Consider the following 14,818-nt stretch of genomic DNA (forward strand, 5'->3'; position numbering starts at 1 on the left):
ACAAAAGCAAAAATAAACTTCTGGGGCTACACCAAAATAAAAAGCTTGCATGGTGAAGAAAGCCATCAACAAGATAGAAGGAAGGCAATCTACTGCATGGGAGTAGAGATCTGCAAATGACATATCCGATAAGGCATTAATATTGAAAATACATAAAGAATTTATATAATTCAACACCAACAAAATCCAAATAATATGATTAAAAAATGCGCAGACGACCTGAATAGACATCTGTCCAAAGAAGACATACAGACGACGATATTAAAAGATGCTCAACGCATCACTAATCATCAGGGAAATGCAAATCAAAACCACAATGATGTATCACCTACAACTGTCACAAGAGCTACTATCAAGAAAACAAAAAATAACAAATGCTGGCGAGGATGTAGAGAAAAAGAGACCCTAGTGCACTGCTGGTGGGAATGCAAACTGGTGTAGCCACTTTGAAAACAGTGAGGAGGTTCCTCCAAAAATTCAAACTAGAAAAACCATATGATTCAGTAATTCCAAAAAAAAAAAAAAGGAAACACTTATTTGAAAAGATATATGCACCCCTGTGTTTACTGCAGGATTATATACAACAGCCAAGATATTGAAGCAACCTAAGAGTCTGCTGAAAGATAAATGGATAATGAAGATATGGTACACACACAATGGAATATCACTTAGTATAGAAAAGAACAAGATCTTGCCATTTGCAACAACACAGACAGACCTAAAGGGCATCATGCTAAGTGAAGTAAGTCAGACAAATTCTGTATGATTTCGCTTAAATGCAGAACCTAAAAAACAAAAAACAAACGAAAGCAGAAACAGACTAATACCAAGAATGGATAGCTGCCATAGGGGAAGGGATGACAGATGCGCAAAATGAAGGGGAGTAGGAGGTACAGGCTTCCAGTTACAGAATGAGTTAAGTCACAGGATGAAAGGTACAGCATAGGGAATACAGTCAATGATACTATGATAGCATTGTATGGCAACAGATGGTAGCTACATGTATAGTAAGCATAACATAATGTATGTAGTTGTTAAATCCCTATGTTGTACACCTGAAATTAATGTAACATTGTGTGTTAACTACATTTCTATTAATAAATAAAATGATAATGGAAAACAAAAAATACTGATTGCTAGATGGCACTGCAGAACACACAAGTCAATATATCTGGGGTGAAAATATCAAACTGAACTTTCAATCATCATCGCACATGATTTTAAATCCCTATCCAATTTGAGAGCCACTACTCTACAGAGTTAAGTGGCTACTATGTGATTTACAGAATTCCAATTATAACTAGTATTCTTAAACATTTATGGTCCTGGTTAGTTCTGTATTATCAATTTGTAAACATCACCTAACTTGTACATGGAAATTTTGTTTTTAATAGTATAGAAAACAAATTCATATTATCTCTCTCATCACAATAATATAGGAGAATCAGATATATTTACCTACAGGAATCAAAACTGTAGGTAATAGATCTATATAATCATGCAAATATTTTATATATTTGGAATTGTTTCTTCTTAGAGGTTTACATAAGAGAAGTATAAGTTAAAAGAATTAAAAAGGGTTAAGGTGAGGGGCACTGGGTGGTTCAGTCAGTTGAGCATCCTACTCTTGATTTTGGTTCAGGTCATGATCTCAGGGTTGAGATCAAGCCCCATGTGGGTCTCCATGCTGGGTGTGGAGCCTGCTCAAGATTCTCTCCCTCCCTCTGCCCCTCCCCACAACCACCCCTCCCACACTTGCATGTACACTCTCTCTCAAAAAAAAAAACCAAAAAAACAAACAAAAAAAAGAGGGGGGGTTAAGGTGAAAGATGTTGACATTTATTGCTGAGAACAATGAAATTCCCAAGAATGATTAAATGGTGCTCTGGTCAGCCAATTCCAACGTGAGGAGATGTTTCCACACTATCAACAAGCAATGTTCTGGACAGCAGCTGGGTAACCTATAATTCAACTCCATTCTGATATTATCTACCAAGAGACAGCAACATATTCCACTGGTAAAGGGCTTGCTCCCACAAGACTACCCTCTACTATGGATGCTAACTGTAAGCCTAGGTTGTTACCTGTGCTTCTGACCATACAGATACGTAGGGTGAGGTCCTGAACAAAGCAGCTTCTGTCCTTTTGGAATTTGGGGCCAGCATAATGGCATGTGAAAATATTCTGGAAGCTCTCTGAACCCTCTCCTCTTTGGGTTTTTACAGAAGCTTCCTTACACAGAAATGATTAAATCATTGGCAACTGATTAAAATTTCGCCCCCTCACCCCCCAACGTTGGTGGGACTGAAAGCTTCAACCCTCTAATTATAGGATCGGTTTCCTTGGCAATCAGCTCCCATCCTTAGTTGCTGTCCAAAAGTCACCCCATTAACATAAACCCAGTCCTGGTAGAAAGGAGCTTGTTAGAAATAAACAAGACATGCATTTCACCTTCATGGCTCCATAAAAGATGTTAAGAGACCAAATATTATGACGAAAGATGATCCTATAACTCTTACCCTCAGGAAATTCCAAGAGTTTAGGAGCTGAGGGCCAAGAACTGTGGACTAAAGCCAAATATATATGAGAAATACATTCTGGTCATCTAAATGATCAAATACACATTTCTCATAAATCACAATATTGAAATGATAATGGAGAAAGAAGGGCACAATTTGCCAAACAAGGTGGGTAGAAAGGAGCAAGAGCAGTTTGTGAGGGTAAGGAAGAGACAAAGAAAAAAAAAGATTCAAACACTGTAAGAATTATTTTAGAAAATCTTAAATTTCAGTCTTTACTACAAACAACATTAAGAGGACCCCGAGTTGAGACATGCTATATATACTGGCTTGTGAGATACTAGAAAACACAGAAGTATCTTCTTTTCTAGGAAAAAAATATGATTCTCCTGTCATATTTCATCATCATAATATTTACCATATTCATCACTTACCATATGCCAGGCACTAGTGCTTCCAAATGCATTTTCCAACTTCTTAGGTAGGTACTATTATCCTAATTTATAAACAAAGTCTTAGAAAAAAATTAAACATCTTACCTACAGCTATATAAGTTATCAGTGGCAAAGCTGGGATGTAAACCCAGATAAGTTATCTTCCAAATTTGTGCTCCTAATACAACATTCTGAGAGGCAACACAACATGGATTCAGATTTTTTCCATTAAGAATCCGGAAAAGGCAAAATTCAGTGGTAGAAAGAACCCTGACCAGAGATTGAAAAACCCAGATTCTAGTCTACGATCTGCCACCTTGATTACTGATGGGTTTACCTCTCTGGATCTAAATTTTCCCATCAATAAAATGACAAGGTTGAACTACATTACTAAGATACTAGCCTCCTAAATTGTGAAGGGAAAATTTAATGCAAATATAGAATGGCAGCCTAAACAGAAGGAACTGAACTGACATTTTTGCCAGAAACTAAATAAATGGTATAGTACAAACCTTACCTCAAATCCATACCAAACTTGGCTAAAAAGTTATTATCACCACCATAGATGAAGAAACTTAACCTCAAAGAGGTGGAGGTTAATTTGCCTATAATCACCTGGCAGTATGTGACAGAGCTAGGGTTGGAATTAAGGACAATTTAGTAGGCTCTTTCCTCTATTCTGCATTGCCTCCTGAACTGAATCTTCTATTTCCATCATCTTTCTACCTCTGAAAAGCTAGAGTATCCCTAACCCACTTCATAGGATCAGTCACCATACAGTGGAGCAAGGATTAAATCTTATGGAGGCAAACAGACCAACGCTTACTCCTCATTCTCTCTTTTTTTTTCTTTTCTTTTTTTTAAGATTTTATGTATTCTAGAGGGAGGGGTGGAGGGAGAAAATCCCAAGCAGACTCCCCGCTGAGCACGGAGCCCAACTCTGGGCTTGATCTCATGACCCTGAGATCATGATCTGAGCGGACACGAAGAGTCAGACGATCAACTGACTGAGCCACCCAGGCACCCCCCTATATTTTTTAAAGATTTACTTCTTTTTAGAGAGAGAAAGAGCACCGGAGCACATACACGAGCAGGGAAGGGGCAGAGAGAAACGGAGAGACAGAGAATCTCAAGCAGACTCCCACTGAGTATGGAGCCCTACCCCAGGGTCAATGTCACAACCCTGAGATCATGACCTGAGCCTAAATTAAGAGTTCAAGACTTAACCAACTTAGCCACTTACGTGCCCCTTCACTCCCTATTTTTAATTAAATACTTAGGGACAGGAACGACCTAACTAGTTTATAAAGAAGGGATAATCAAGTGCCTTTTTTCATGATACTGTGACTCCATCTATATACCTCAGAACTCAAATGCCCTATAATTCAGTGAATGCCCAAAATGTACTCAGCATCAGATATACACTATGAGAAACTCCACTCTCTTTTCTGTAAGTCACTAAACTGCATTAGTCCAAAAATAAGTGTTATGGCTAGGGAATCAAGATTTTTTTCAGGGTTAGCGTAGGTTTGAAGAGCAGTCTACTTCTTTTCAATCTTTTCATAAAGTAATATATCTCAAAAGAATTGAGCACTTATATACACTGTTACTAGTATGAGCAGTAATTACCCTCTAATAGCCATAAGACAACTATACCTTAATCCAGAATATAAGTACAAGGAAGAAAAAAATAAATCACATTGGTTCTATTCATGGATTATGAAAAACCTCATCACATTTCATTCAATAAACATAAAAATGCTCAGTGTTGGTAATTAATATTTACAGAGTGTTTATGGTATGTCAGGCAGTTTTTAGGAGAACCACCTCATTTGTTCTTCATAACAATTCATTAAATCTAAGACCTCTGATGTGGGCAAGAATTTCCTGTTATCACAGGTGGACTGAAAGAAAGGCAAAGGGTGAAAGTGAGGAAGCCAGGAATGTAAACCAGCCAGCTTACTCTAGAGCAAGGGAAACTCTTTAGAAACTAAGCACTGGTGCCTTGGAGAGTTAGGCATTACTCTCACTTCAGAGATTGGGAAAATGAAGAGATTTAGTCTCCTACCCAGTGTCAAGTGAGCAAGTGGAAAATTCAGCACTCAGATCTTGAGTTAATGTTCTGACTTAATCCAGTGCATTTCCCATTACACTATACTCTCTAATACTAAAACCTGACATTTGTATACATCTTCCCATTTTATAAACAATATTGCATTAAAATTTTCTAACGACCCTGTGAGTGATGTATCATTCCTAATTTACAGATGAAGTAGGGAGTGATCACAAAAGGTTGGGAAATTAGATATGGCATGTTTAGAGAACCAGAATTTAAATTACGCGTTGAGATCTTGAGCAATCCAATTCAAAATTCCATAGCAGGAAAAAAAAACTGTCTCCTATATTTAAGAGGCACGGGTCAGTTTCAGTCCTAGTACGTCACTGTCTTCGATCATCTTAGCATATCTCCAACAACACATGCTGGAGCAGTTTATATTTCAACTTGTATTACTGTTTTAGCGAATATTTTACCTCACTTTCGAGTGAGTTCCTTGTACGGACACGAGTCAACCTACCATGCATGTATGTAGTAGTCACTCAACAAATGATCAAAAATCATACCAAACATACAGGTTAGACACTGCAGAAACGACGAATATCTACTGTTAGCCTCGATAACGGACGGGGGTGGGGGGGGAGTTCATGTCCACTGCCCCAGGCAGTACCGTCCTAGCCACACGTCCCTCTTTCGTTTTCGATATAAATGCCATCTCAATGAATGAAATAAAACTAATGGCGCCCTAGTAATTCAGAGTACGGAAAGAAAATAAGCAATAGAGACAAAGAGAGTGAAAGACCAAGTAGGGCCTGGAATAACTAGCATGAAAAGATGACATGAGTAAGGGAAGCCCGGGGCGGGCTGCTCCCTAGCCAAAGGAGAGCGCACGGGCTTGTGAAGAAAATGTGTCTCTTCGAAGCAGCAACGGCAGCGGAGGTTGGTCCTGGCACCGCCCGCACCCCTAGCCCGGCTGAAGCGAGTCACTCACCCCGAAGACAGGCTACGTAGGGCCGCCCCCAGGGCCGCCGAGTTTCGATTCCCCAGTGTTTGGAAACGGACGGAAAACAAACCGGGTCGCCAGCGGTCACCACGGGCTTCCGGTTTCCTCGAAGACACCGCCGCTTCCCCAGAGAAGGCAGCCGCTCCGGGAACGCCGCGGAGGAATTCCCATTTCTTTAGCGTCTGCTGCGCCGCAAGCGGCGCAGCCCGGCCTGTCGACTGGAGCTCCGGAGGTTGTGGAGGGAGGGACAAGCCGAAGCAGGACAAGCCGAGCGGCTGCCGGAGAAGGCCCGTTACCCAGCAACACGCGCGCGAGACCCAGGCCCACCGGCGCCCGCCTCGTCAGCGTCCGCACCGGCTAATGGCCATGTCGCGTTCCGCGGAAGGGAAGCGCTGTCGAGGGGGACTGGAAGGGAAGACGAGCAGTGAACGGCCGGAAGTGGAACGCCTGCGGTCCTCAGGCTGGGCTCCGAGGCCGCGCGAGCAAACCGGAAGTCAGTCCGCAGGGAGCTGAGAGGGCGTTCTCGAAGCCGGGGCTGTGAGGGGTGAGGGAAGGAGAAAGTGGGCGCGGCGTACTACGTGTCCCGTGAGTCTCCGCGGTGGGGCGGGGCCGCGGCGACGCGAGGAGTGGAGGCGGAGCTGGAGATGGGTAAGCGTGTTACCGACCGCTGTGGCGGTTGGGTCGCTGGGGTGTTTTTCCGCCTTCTTCTACCGCGTCATTTTCATTCGGCGTCCGCTTGGGGGTCCCCGAGCGTCTGTGGTGCGTTTTGGGTCCGCTCAGTAGCGCTCTTCCATGTTTATAGCGCTGTCGCCTCGCTGTGGCCGGGAGCTGGGAAACTAACGACGCATTCGGGGCGGGCGGAAGGAGCTGTTCAAGCCCCCCACCTCCGTTTCCTGGGCGCTGCTGCGAAACTTCAGGCCATCAGTTGAAACACAAGCTCGGCGAATTACTCAAGGTCCCATAGTTATTCGGCACAGTGCTCTTTAAAAAAAAAAATCGACTTTATTGAGTTTTGGGCAAAGCTTTGGGATTTGGGGATGGTAACCGGCTGCCCTAGAGTTGCTTCCGCCTTTCAGTATTTCTAGATGATAGCCCTGAGCTGTGGAGTCACGAGTAGTTGAACTCTTTACTGTCTTTGGAGGTCGCAGCCACATGGAACCCCTCAAACTGTAGGGCTACTTCTGATTTTAAAAAATAAGCGAGAAAACGGTAATTGTAGGCAGTTTATCCTCATTAACCGCCAATTAGCAACAATGACACCCCTCGCCACCCTCTTACTTAGTACTTTGTCAACTGAAGGCTTAAATATTGTTTAAATAGGTGTTCTGTGGGAAGGTGTTTTTACATCGCGTTTTAATTCATCAGCCCACCTGTCAGCTCTGATCAAAGAATGGATTCGACTCAAGGGTTAACTTTAAAATACGTTTTTGTTGTTGTTAAGCTTCTCTTTTTGGTTTAAGTGAAAGTTCACGGCTATTACGAACAAAGACCACACGCAACTTAAAGTTACATCATATTTTTAAACATCTAAATAATAAAATCATTTGCTTCAATTTGTCCGGCTGCGGCATGGAAGAGAGCAGTGTTTTTAGTATTTTAAACATGAATCATTTATTTTTTGATGGCCTTGGTAAAGCGCTTTGCAAAATTAAAAGACCACTAAATAGGATGTTTTCGCTAGTAGAGTTTTCAGGAATAGTCACAACATTGGCTGAGGCACCCCAAATCATCATAAATAAAATGATAATCTGGTTTCTAATTTGTAGATATGAAAATATTTTCTATTTTTCAACTTTCATTCACAATTTAGAATAATTTGAGACTTGTCGGAAACGCAGGGAAATTCATTTTTATCTTTTCTCTCTGAGTAAGGAGAAAATGACTTAGCCCATTATTTTAAAGTTTTTCTGATGAGAATCTATTTTTATTTTAAAATACACACCTCTTTACTATAATTATGAAAAAGATGGGTCTTTATTAACAAAATTATTTTATATTAAAATTATTTTCTCCTACCTCATCACACCCACACACCCCCCAAGAAAAAAAGCACATACACATGGACAAAAGGATGTAAACTACTTAAGTCATGACTTAATAAACTCTGTATATCCAAATCTGTGTGTATCCTGAAGCAACAGTCTTCAAACAGGGCAACGCATATCCCTAACCCTTAACCTTTTAGAAGGTACATGGAGGATTTCCGTACATAATCCTTTACATAAAGGATAGTTTGAAGGTACTAATTCTCAGGTTGTCCACTTGCATGTTTTCTTCCCTAAAATTGATCTACCTCAGAGTGTGCCTGAATCAGACACCTTTCTCCCTTCCTCTTTGGTAATTATCCTCCTACTCTACATATAAAGCAATACCTTTAATTTGACTAAATCTGTTCAGAAAGTGAGTGATTCTAATGACTGGGTAGCTAATTCCTTTGCAAGAATGGCAGTTTCCAAAGGCCTTCAAAAATATTGCAGGACCTAATTGAGTTGTCATCTGACCATTAAAAATAATTTTTATGTCATACCTCTATGTGATTTTTGGTACATGGCTTAGTAGTTCAAAAGAATGATTGTTGTTATAACCAGAAATCCTTCTACTCCCATATACTTGGAATGGAAGACTACAAAATAGAAGAACAACCTAACCTGTTTCTTTCTAGCAATGAGTAGTATTCATTCTGGATACATGATCTAAATGGGTGTTGGGGGAGAAGGCCCTATCTATTTCTTTATGAGATGCATTTCCAATAAAAGCTGACCTGATATTTTCAAATTATTTTTGTTATTTGATCAGTAGTAGTCTAGTAATTTAATGATATCACAATATAATACTGAGGAAAATTTTTAGAACTTATGTTCTCAGGAATTTTAAAATATTTTTTTGTTGTTGAGGGAAATGTGATAGGATGGTCAATTTAAAATATTTTCAAACACTAAAATGTTAGGATAAATTTATGTGGGAGAAGTGAGATAAAAATATGAATTCAAGGAGAAAAGGAATGATAATCAAGTTCCCAACTGTGAAAAGAGAGCTTGCTCATGTGCTTTTCAACAGGATGAATAATAATGGATACTAAATTAGTATGGCATTTACATTTGATTTATAAAAGAAAGAGATGCTACTGTCTCTAGCAGCTAGCCTTGTTCTGCTAGAACTCTCTGTTGTATGTTCACAGACATACAATCTGTGCTTCATAATAACTTTTTGATTTGAAATGCTTTGTATTCAGTCAGAATTAGCTTCTAACAGAGCTTTCATTTTTTAAAAAATAAAACGTGTCATAATTGTATGCACAGTAACTAAGTGCAGTGATTTTCTTTCGGAAATATGTAGGTGAAGAAAAATTTGATAGCCCTGGAAAGCCCTAAAGTAGGGAGAAGTATGAGAACAGCTAACAACAGCAGCAGAGAACCCAGAGTGGGGTTGGTATGTTGTACAGGGAAAGAAAAAAGATCCAGTAGAGGGAATCCTACATTCTTTTTAAATGAATTAAGAACAACCCTCCTCTGAGGCTTGACAGTTAATACTCTTGTTATTTGGGATATGAATTCATTGATTTATTCAGTAATTAACATATTTATTTAGCACCTACCATGTGCCAGACATTGTTTTAGGCACTGAGATGAAACAGGCAAATGACTTTTTAATGTATAAGGAAATAAAATCTATCACAGGGAGATCAGTCACATAGACAAAGACCTATGTGAAATTTAACAACATGACAAGCAATTCCCTCCCATTAATTTTTTATGACAGTTACTATATGTGCCTCTGAAAACTTTTTTTCCTATTTAAAATGGGAAGAGAAGAAATAATTTGGAGACTTCTACATGTTCACTGTAAAAACCAAGAAGACAAAAGTTTGTTAGAGGAAAGATACTTTATGAAGCTACCAAATAATGAAAGGATGACATTAAGCTTCTATAAGATCTGTAGAAAGAAATTAAGCTAGATTTTTAAAAATAGATTATGTAGCAAAGGAGAGGGAAAATTTCCAAGCCCATTGCACAACTCATTATATAAAAGTGAAATTGTTAAATTTATAATAGTTGCAAAATTAAAGACATAAGTTCCTAGTGTAGATTTTTAAATTGTGTATGTATGAATAGTCAGTTGGTTCTCTAAAAGTACAAAAAAGATGGGTTTTTAATCACTGATATTAATCATTTACTCTACATTTTATATTGGTTCCTTTTGGCTTTAAAAAGCTCCTCCCTCTCATCCCATAGCCAATCTGTTCACGTGGTTTTATGGATTCCACTCCTTATTTGTCTTTCCAATCCTGTTTCATCATCCCTACTATGCTACAGTTTCCTATTTGTATATTATAATAGTTTCTTCTAATTAGTTATTTCTTTTTTTTTTTTTTTTTGCTTCTAACGCATTCTTTATATGGATATCTAAATGATCTTTTCAAAATGTATATCTTACCATTACATTTCTCTCTTACACTTCTGAAATGACTCCTTAGCATGTTTTAAAAAGCCATTCTTAAACTAGCCCAGCCTGTTTTTCCACCAGCTCCTAGAAACATTGCCAGCCCCAGTGTTGAAATTGGGTATCTTTGCTCATTTATAAAGTTTTCATTTAGCTGATTCTGATTATGATCTTGTATATATACTTTTTTTTATCCTTGATATTACTTAAAAATTCTCAGTTAATTGGGGAACTCTGGAAAGATTCTCCAACATCAGTTTGAGAATTATGGCTCTACTTACATATTTGTCTTAAAATGAAATTACGTTTTGGGGCACCTGGGTGGCTCAGTTAAGTATCTGACTCTTGATTTCAGCTTAGGTCATGAAAATCTCAGGGTCCTGAGATGGAGCCCTGCTTTGGGTTTCATGCTGGGCATGGAGCCTGCTTAAGATTCTCACTTTCCCTCTCCCTCTGCCCCTCCCCTTCTGCATGCTTGCGCACGTGTGTGTTTTCTCTCTCTCTCTCTCTTTCTCTCTCTTTTTAAAGATTTATTTATTTGAGGGCACATGTGTGAACAAGTAGGGGGAGGGAGAGAATCCTCAAGCACTCGCCACAGAGCATGGAGCTGATAGCTCAATCTTATCACCCATGATATCAAGGCCTGAGCCGAAACCAATAGTTGGACACCTAGCTGACTGAGCCACCCAGGCGCCCGTCTTTCTCTCTCTCTCTCTCTCAAAAAAAAAAAAAAGAAAAAAAGAAAACACATTTAGAAGAAGATCCTGTATCTCCAGATAATGGATATCATCAGAATATATTGAGTCACAATTTTTTAATATTATTGTGTCATAATATTTTTTAGAGTATGTGGCAGAAGGATATCATTATTTTGACACTAAGTGTTCCCTAGTAGAAATCAAAACAGTTTTGTTCCCTTTGTGTCCAAAATAAAATTTTTCTCCAAAGATCATCCTAAACTAATCAAAATTCTTAATTATTCTTCTAAATCTTCATAATGAATTGCATTGCTACTTGTATGTTATTGGTAAGAGTGTTAAAAAAAAAAGTTCTTTATCCCATCCTACCAGTACTTCTTCTTGAATAATTCAAATTTTCAATTTGAAGAAGTGTTTCTTTTGTTTTTGTGACAAGGCAGTTTGTTATATTTATTATCTCAAATGAACTAATAGGTTTGAAATACCTGTGTTGGATAATATAGAAGTTTAAAGATCAGAGATAAAGCAGAACTAGAACTACCTGGAAATACTTAACTATACATTGAGAAAATCATTGATATGTTGAGCTTAGTGACTGAAGTGATTGCTCAAAACTAAGAGTTTTAGAAGCCAGATTATCCTTTTATTATTTTTCAGTTTTGATTTTTAGTTCTGTTTAGATGAAAAGGGAAATGAGATAACGACATCTACACCAAATCTTGTGTTTTAATTTGGGAATCTATTAGCAACAGAAATACAGTTTAAAGTACCAATAACATTTATATTCATGAAAAATGTAATTATTTTTTGACATTGAGTATATCATTCACTAAGAGTATATCATTCACTAAGTGGGACTATTTAATGTTTTGGTCAATATTTGTTATAAAAGTTATGAAACATAGGCCAAAGAGTCTCAAGAGAATGAAAAAAAAAGTTTTTGTCTGTGCAGCTAGGCAGAGGACAATTATAGTTTTCCAGGTAGAGCAAACTCACTTAAAAAAATATGCATGTGGAGATCTTTGGGGAGAAAATAATGGCTTGGGTTGAGGAAAAGAGGAAGAGACCTGGGGAAAAATTTTATTCATCTTGATATTAAAGGAATCAGCAGAATATTCCATAATCCTTGTTCTCTAAAAATAAAAGCAACAACAAAAACCTTTAAAAGATTATAAATGTCTTTCATCTTTACAAAAACTGTGAGACAGGTTTATTCACTTTTTTCAGAAAAGAAATACAGAACAATAAGGAAATTGTTAACTATAAAATGTAGCATTAGACATATTTATATGACATGTCTATGAAATGTTCCTTTAGTTAAGAGTTAGAGAAAGTGTGCTTTTACCCTACATGATCTAGATTATGTCAGTCTCACGTCTCATTTTTGCTGAAAAAATAATAGAAATTTTAAATATTGATAATATATAATGTTAATAATTTTGGTCACTTCTAATGATATCTTAAAAAATTTAGGAAAAATAGACTTACGTGACATTCATTTTATTGCTTTGAATACTGAAGGATGATATATTTAAAACCAAATATATCAGTATTATGTTAAATGTACACAGACTACTCAAAGACTGTCATACTGGATTAAAGAATGTGCTGATAATAAAAGATCTGTGGAAAATAGCAAAGGATGAAAAAATATCGATCATGAGTAAACTAAGCTAAAGTGGAAAGTAGCCTGATATAAAATATTACCATGAGACATAGCAGACTTTAAGAAAAAAAAAGTATTACTTCCACCAGAAGATAAAAAACTCTGTGCATCTAATAAAACAGCTTCATAGTATATGAACTAAGAGATAAACACACAATACTGGAAAATTTGAACTTACCTCCTCACTGATAGCATGAAAAAAAGAAAAAATACATTAAGGAAATAGATGATTGGAATTAAAATTATTAACATTACACCCACTAGGATGGCTATTATCAGAAACAAAAAACAAATGGAAAATATTTATCTTAAAATTAATATGGAATTTCAAGGGACTCAAGGGAATCCCTGAATCCAAAACAATCTTGAGAGAGTGGAACCAACTGGAGGTTTCACATTTGCTGACTTCAAAACATGTTACAGAACTACAGAATCAAAACAGTATGTCACTGACATAAAGACATACATATAAATCAATGGAATAGGATAGGGAGCCCCCCAAAACCCTCATATAAGTGGTCAAATGATTTTCAGCAAAGATGCTAAGACCACTCACTGGGAAAAGGGCAGTTTTTTCAACCAGTGGTGTTGGTTTGGGGAAAACTGAATATCCACATGCAAAATAATGAAGTTGGACCCTTACCTACCATATACAAAAGCTAAGTAAATATTGATCAAAGCCTTAGATTGTAAGAGCTAACACTGTAACAGTCTTAGAAGAAAGATAGGGGAAAGCTGCATGGCATTGGATTTGACCGTGAGTTTTTGGACATGGCAACAAAAGCACAGGCAACAAAAGAAAAATAAGTGAAGGTCTCTAAATCAATCACTAATAAAATACAAAGAATCATCTAGTGACGCCAATCTTGGAAAAATACTGTGATCTTTACTTTGAATTTCACTAGAACTATCTAAATACATAATTGATGAGTAAAGAATATAACTTCAGCTTCAAAACTAAATCATACCTATGCTTAAATAGTATAGACAGTAAATGACATGGGAAAATGTTCACAATGTATTGGTAAGAAAGCAAATTGTTAGGGTTACAGCCCGATTTATTTATGTCTTTTCCTTCCATTAAAATTACAATTAAAAAGTAAAAAAATATACACAGAAAAGGAAAGAGGGAGTCATCAGTGGATAAAAGATTTCAACAAATATTCTGAAAGAAACTAGGTATGAACATGTTGTCAAAAGAAATAGAGCCCAGGAAGCTTCAGCACAGAATTATATTAGGAGTCCACAGTGGAGATGGAAATCAGTTTTCCCAGAAAGATGATGGCAAGGAAGCCCTATGAAAGCCCTAAATGTAAGATGGAGGATGGATATGAGATTTTTGGAAGTCTTTTATGAAACTAATGTGCTTCCTTGTCTTCTCCATTTCATCATGCAGAAAGACAGGCAATCCAGGGTTCCTTCTAAGGCCAGAAGAAGAAAGGACCCACCCACTCTAAAGAAATAGAAAATTGGACAAACTGGGAAAAAGCTTTAGCTTATTTCTTTCCAGGGTAAGAATTCCAACTTATTCCTATTCTCAGCATGTCATGTTTACTTTGCAAATTTAGATGTGATATGTTGAAGAAGCATGGTCTCAGTTTTACATTATGCAATTTAAAATTACTTCTACTTTCACATTCTCATTTTAAAACTCTTTAGTGATTCATTTTCTCAATATTTGTGTAGTGATTCTTGAAACAATAATTATATAGTTATTCACTAGCACCCAGAGTAAGAAAGTCATCACTCTTTATTAGAATTATGACACTTATTTCTAAAATGAGGAACATAAATGATAATGTGTAAATCATTTCGAATGACAAGTTGAAATTCTCTAATTAGACTAGCTTGAGATTCTATTCTTGTGTCTTGTGATTTAAGGGAAGTGGTGAATTTAATTGAAGATTGTTCTTTCACGTTAGTGGAACAAAATTTTACCTTTAAGCAAATCAACTATATGACTTCTATGGCAAATAGCCTAAATAAAAGTCAGTTGAGAATG

The 14,818-nt window shown here is 37.4% G+C and overlaps 2 protein-coding genes across 2 annotated transcripts in view; one reads left to right on the forward strand and one right to left on the reverse strand.

Annotated features, from left to right (window-relative positions):
• The window catches only part of AZI2 (5-azacytidine induced 2), a 15,896-nt gene extending 13,439 nt beyond the window's left edge, over positions 1-2,457 (reverse strand). Inside the window, exon 1 of the mRNA XM_032409177.1 lies at positions 2,452-2,457. Within this exon, the coding sequence (XP_032265068.1) occupies positions 2,452-2,457 (6 nt within the window). The remainder of the gene's footprint in view (positions 1-2,451) is intronic.
• A 1,738-nt stretch (positions 2,458-4,195) lies between these two features.
• Positions 4,196-14,818, forward strand: part of RBMS3 (RNA binding motif single stranded interacting protein 3) — a 1,498,583-nt gene continuing 1,487,960 nt past the window's right edge. The window contains exons 1-2 of the mRNA XM_032408843.1: positions 4,196-6,660; positions 14,213-14,327. The gene's annotated coding sequence lies outside the window, so the exon portion shown is untranslated. The remainder of the gene's footprint in view (positions 6,661-14,212; positions 14,328-14,818) is intronic.

The sequence above is a fragment of the Phoca vitulina genome, unplaced genomic scaffold, assembly GCF_004348235.1.
Source record: "Phoca vitulina isolate PV1807 unplaced genomic scaffold, GSC_HSeal_1.0 scaffold10, whole genome shotgun sequence".
Taxonomy (NCBI): Eukaryota; Metazoa; Chordata; class Mammalia; order Carnivora; family Phocidae; genus Phoca; species Phoca vitulina.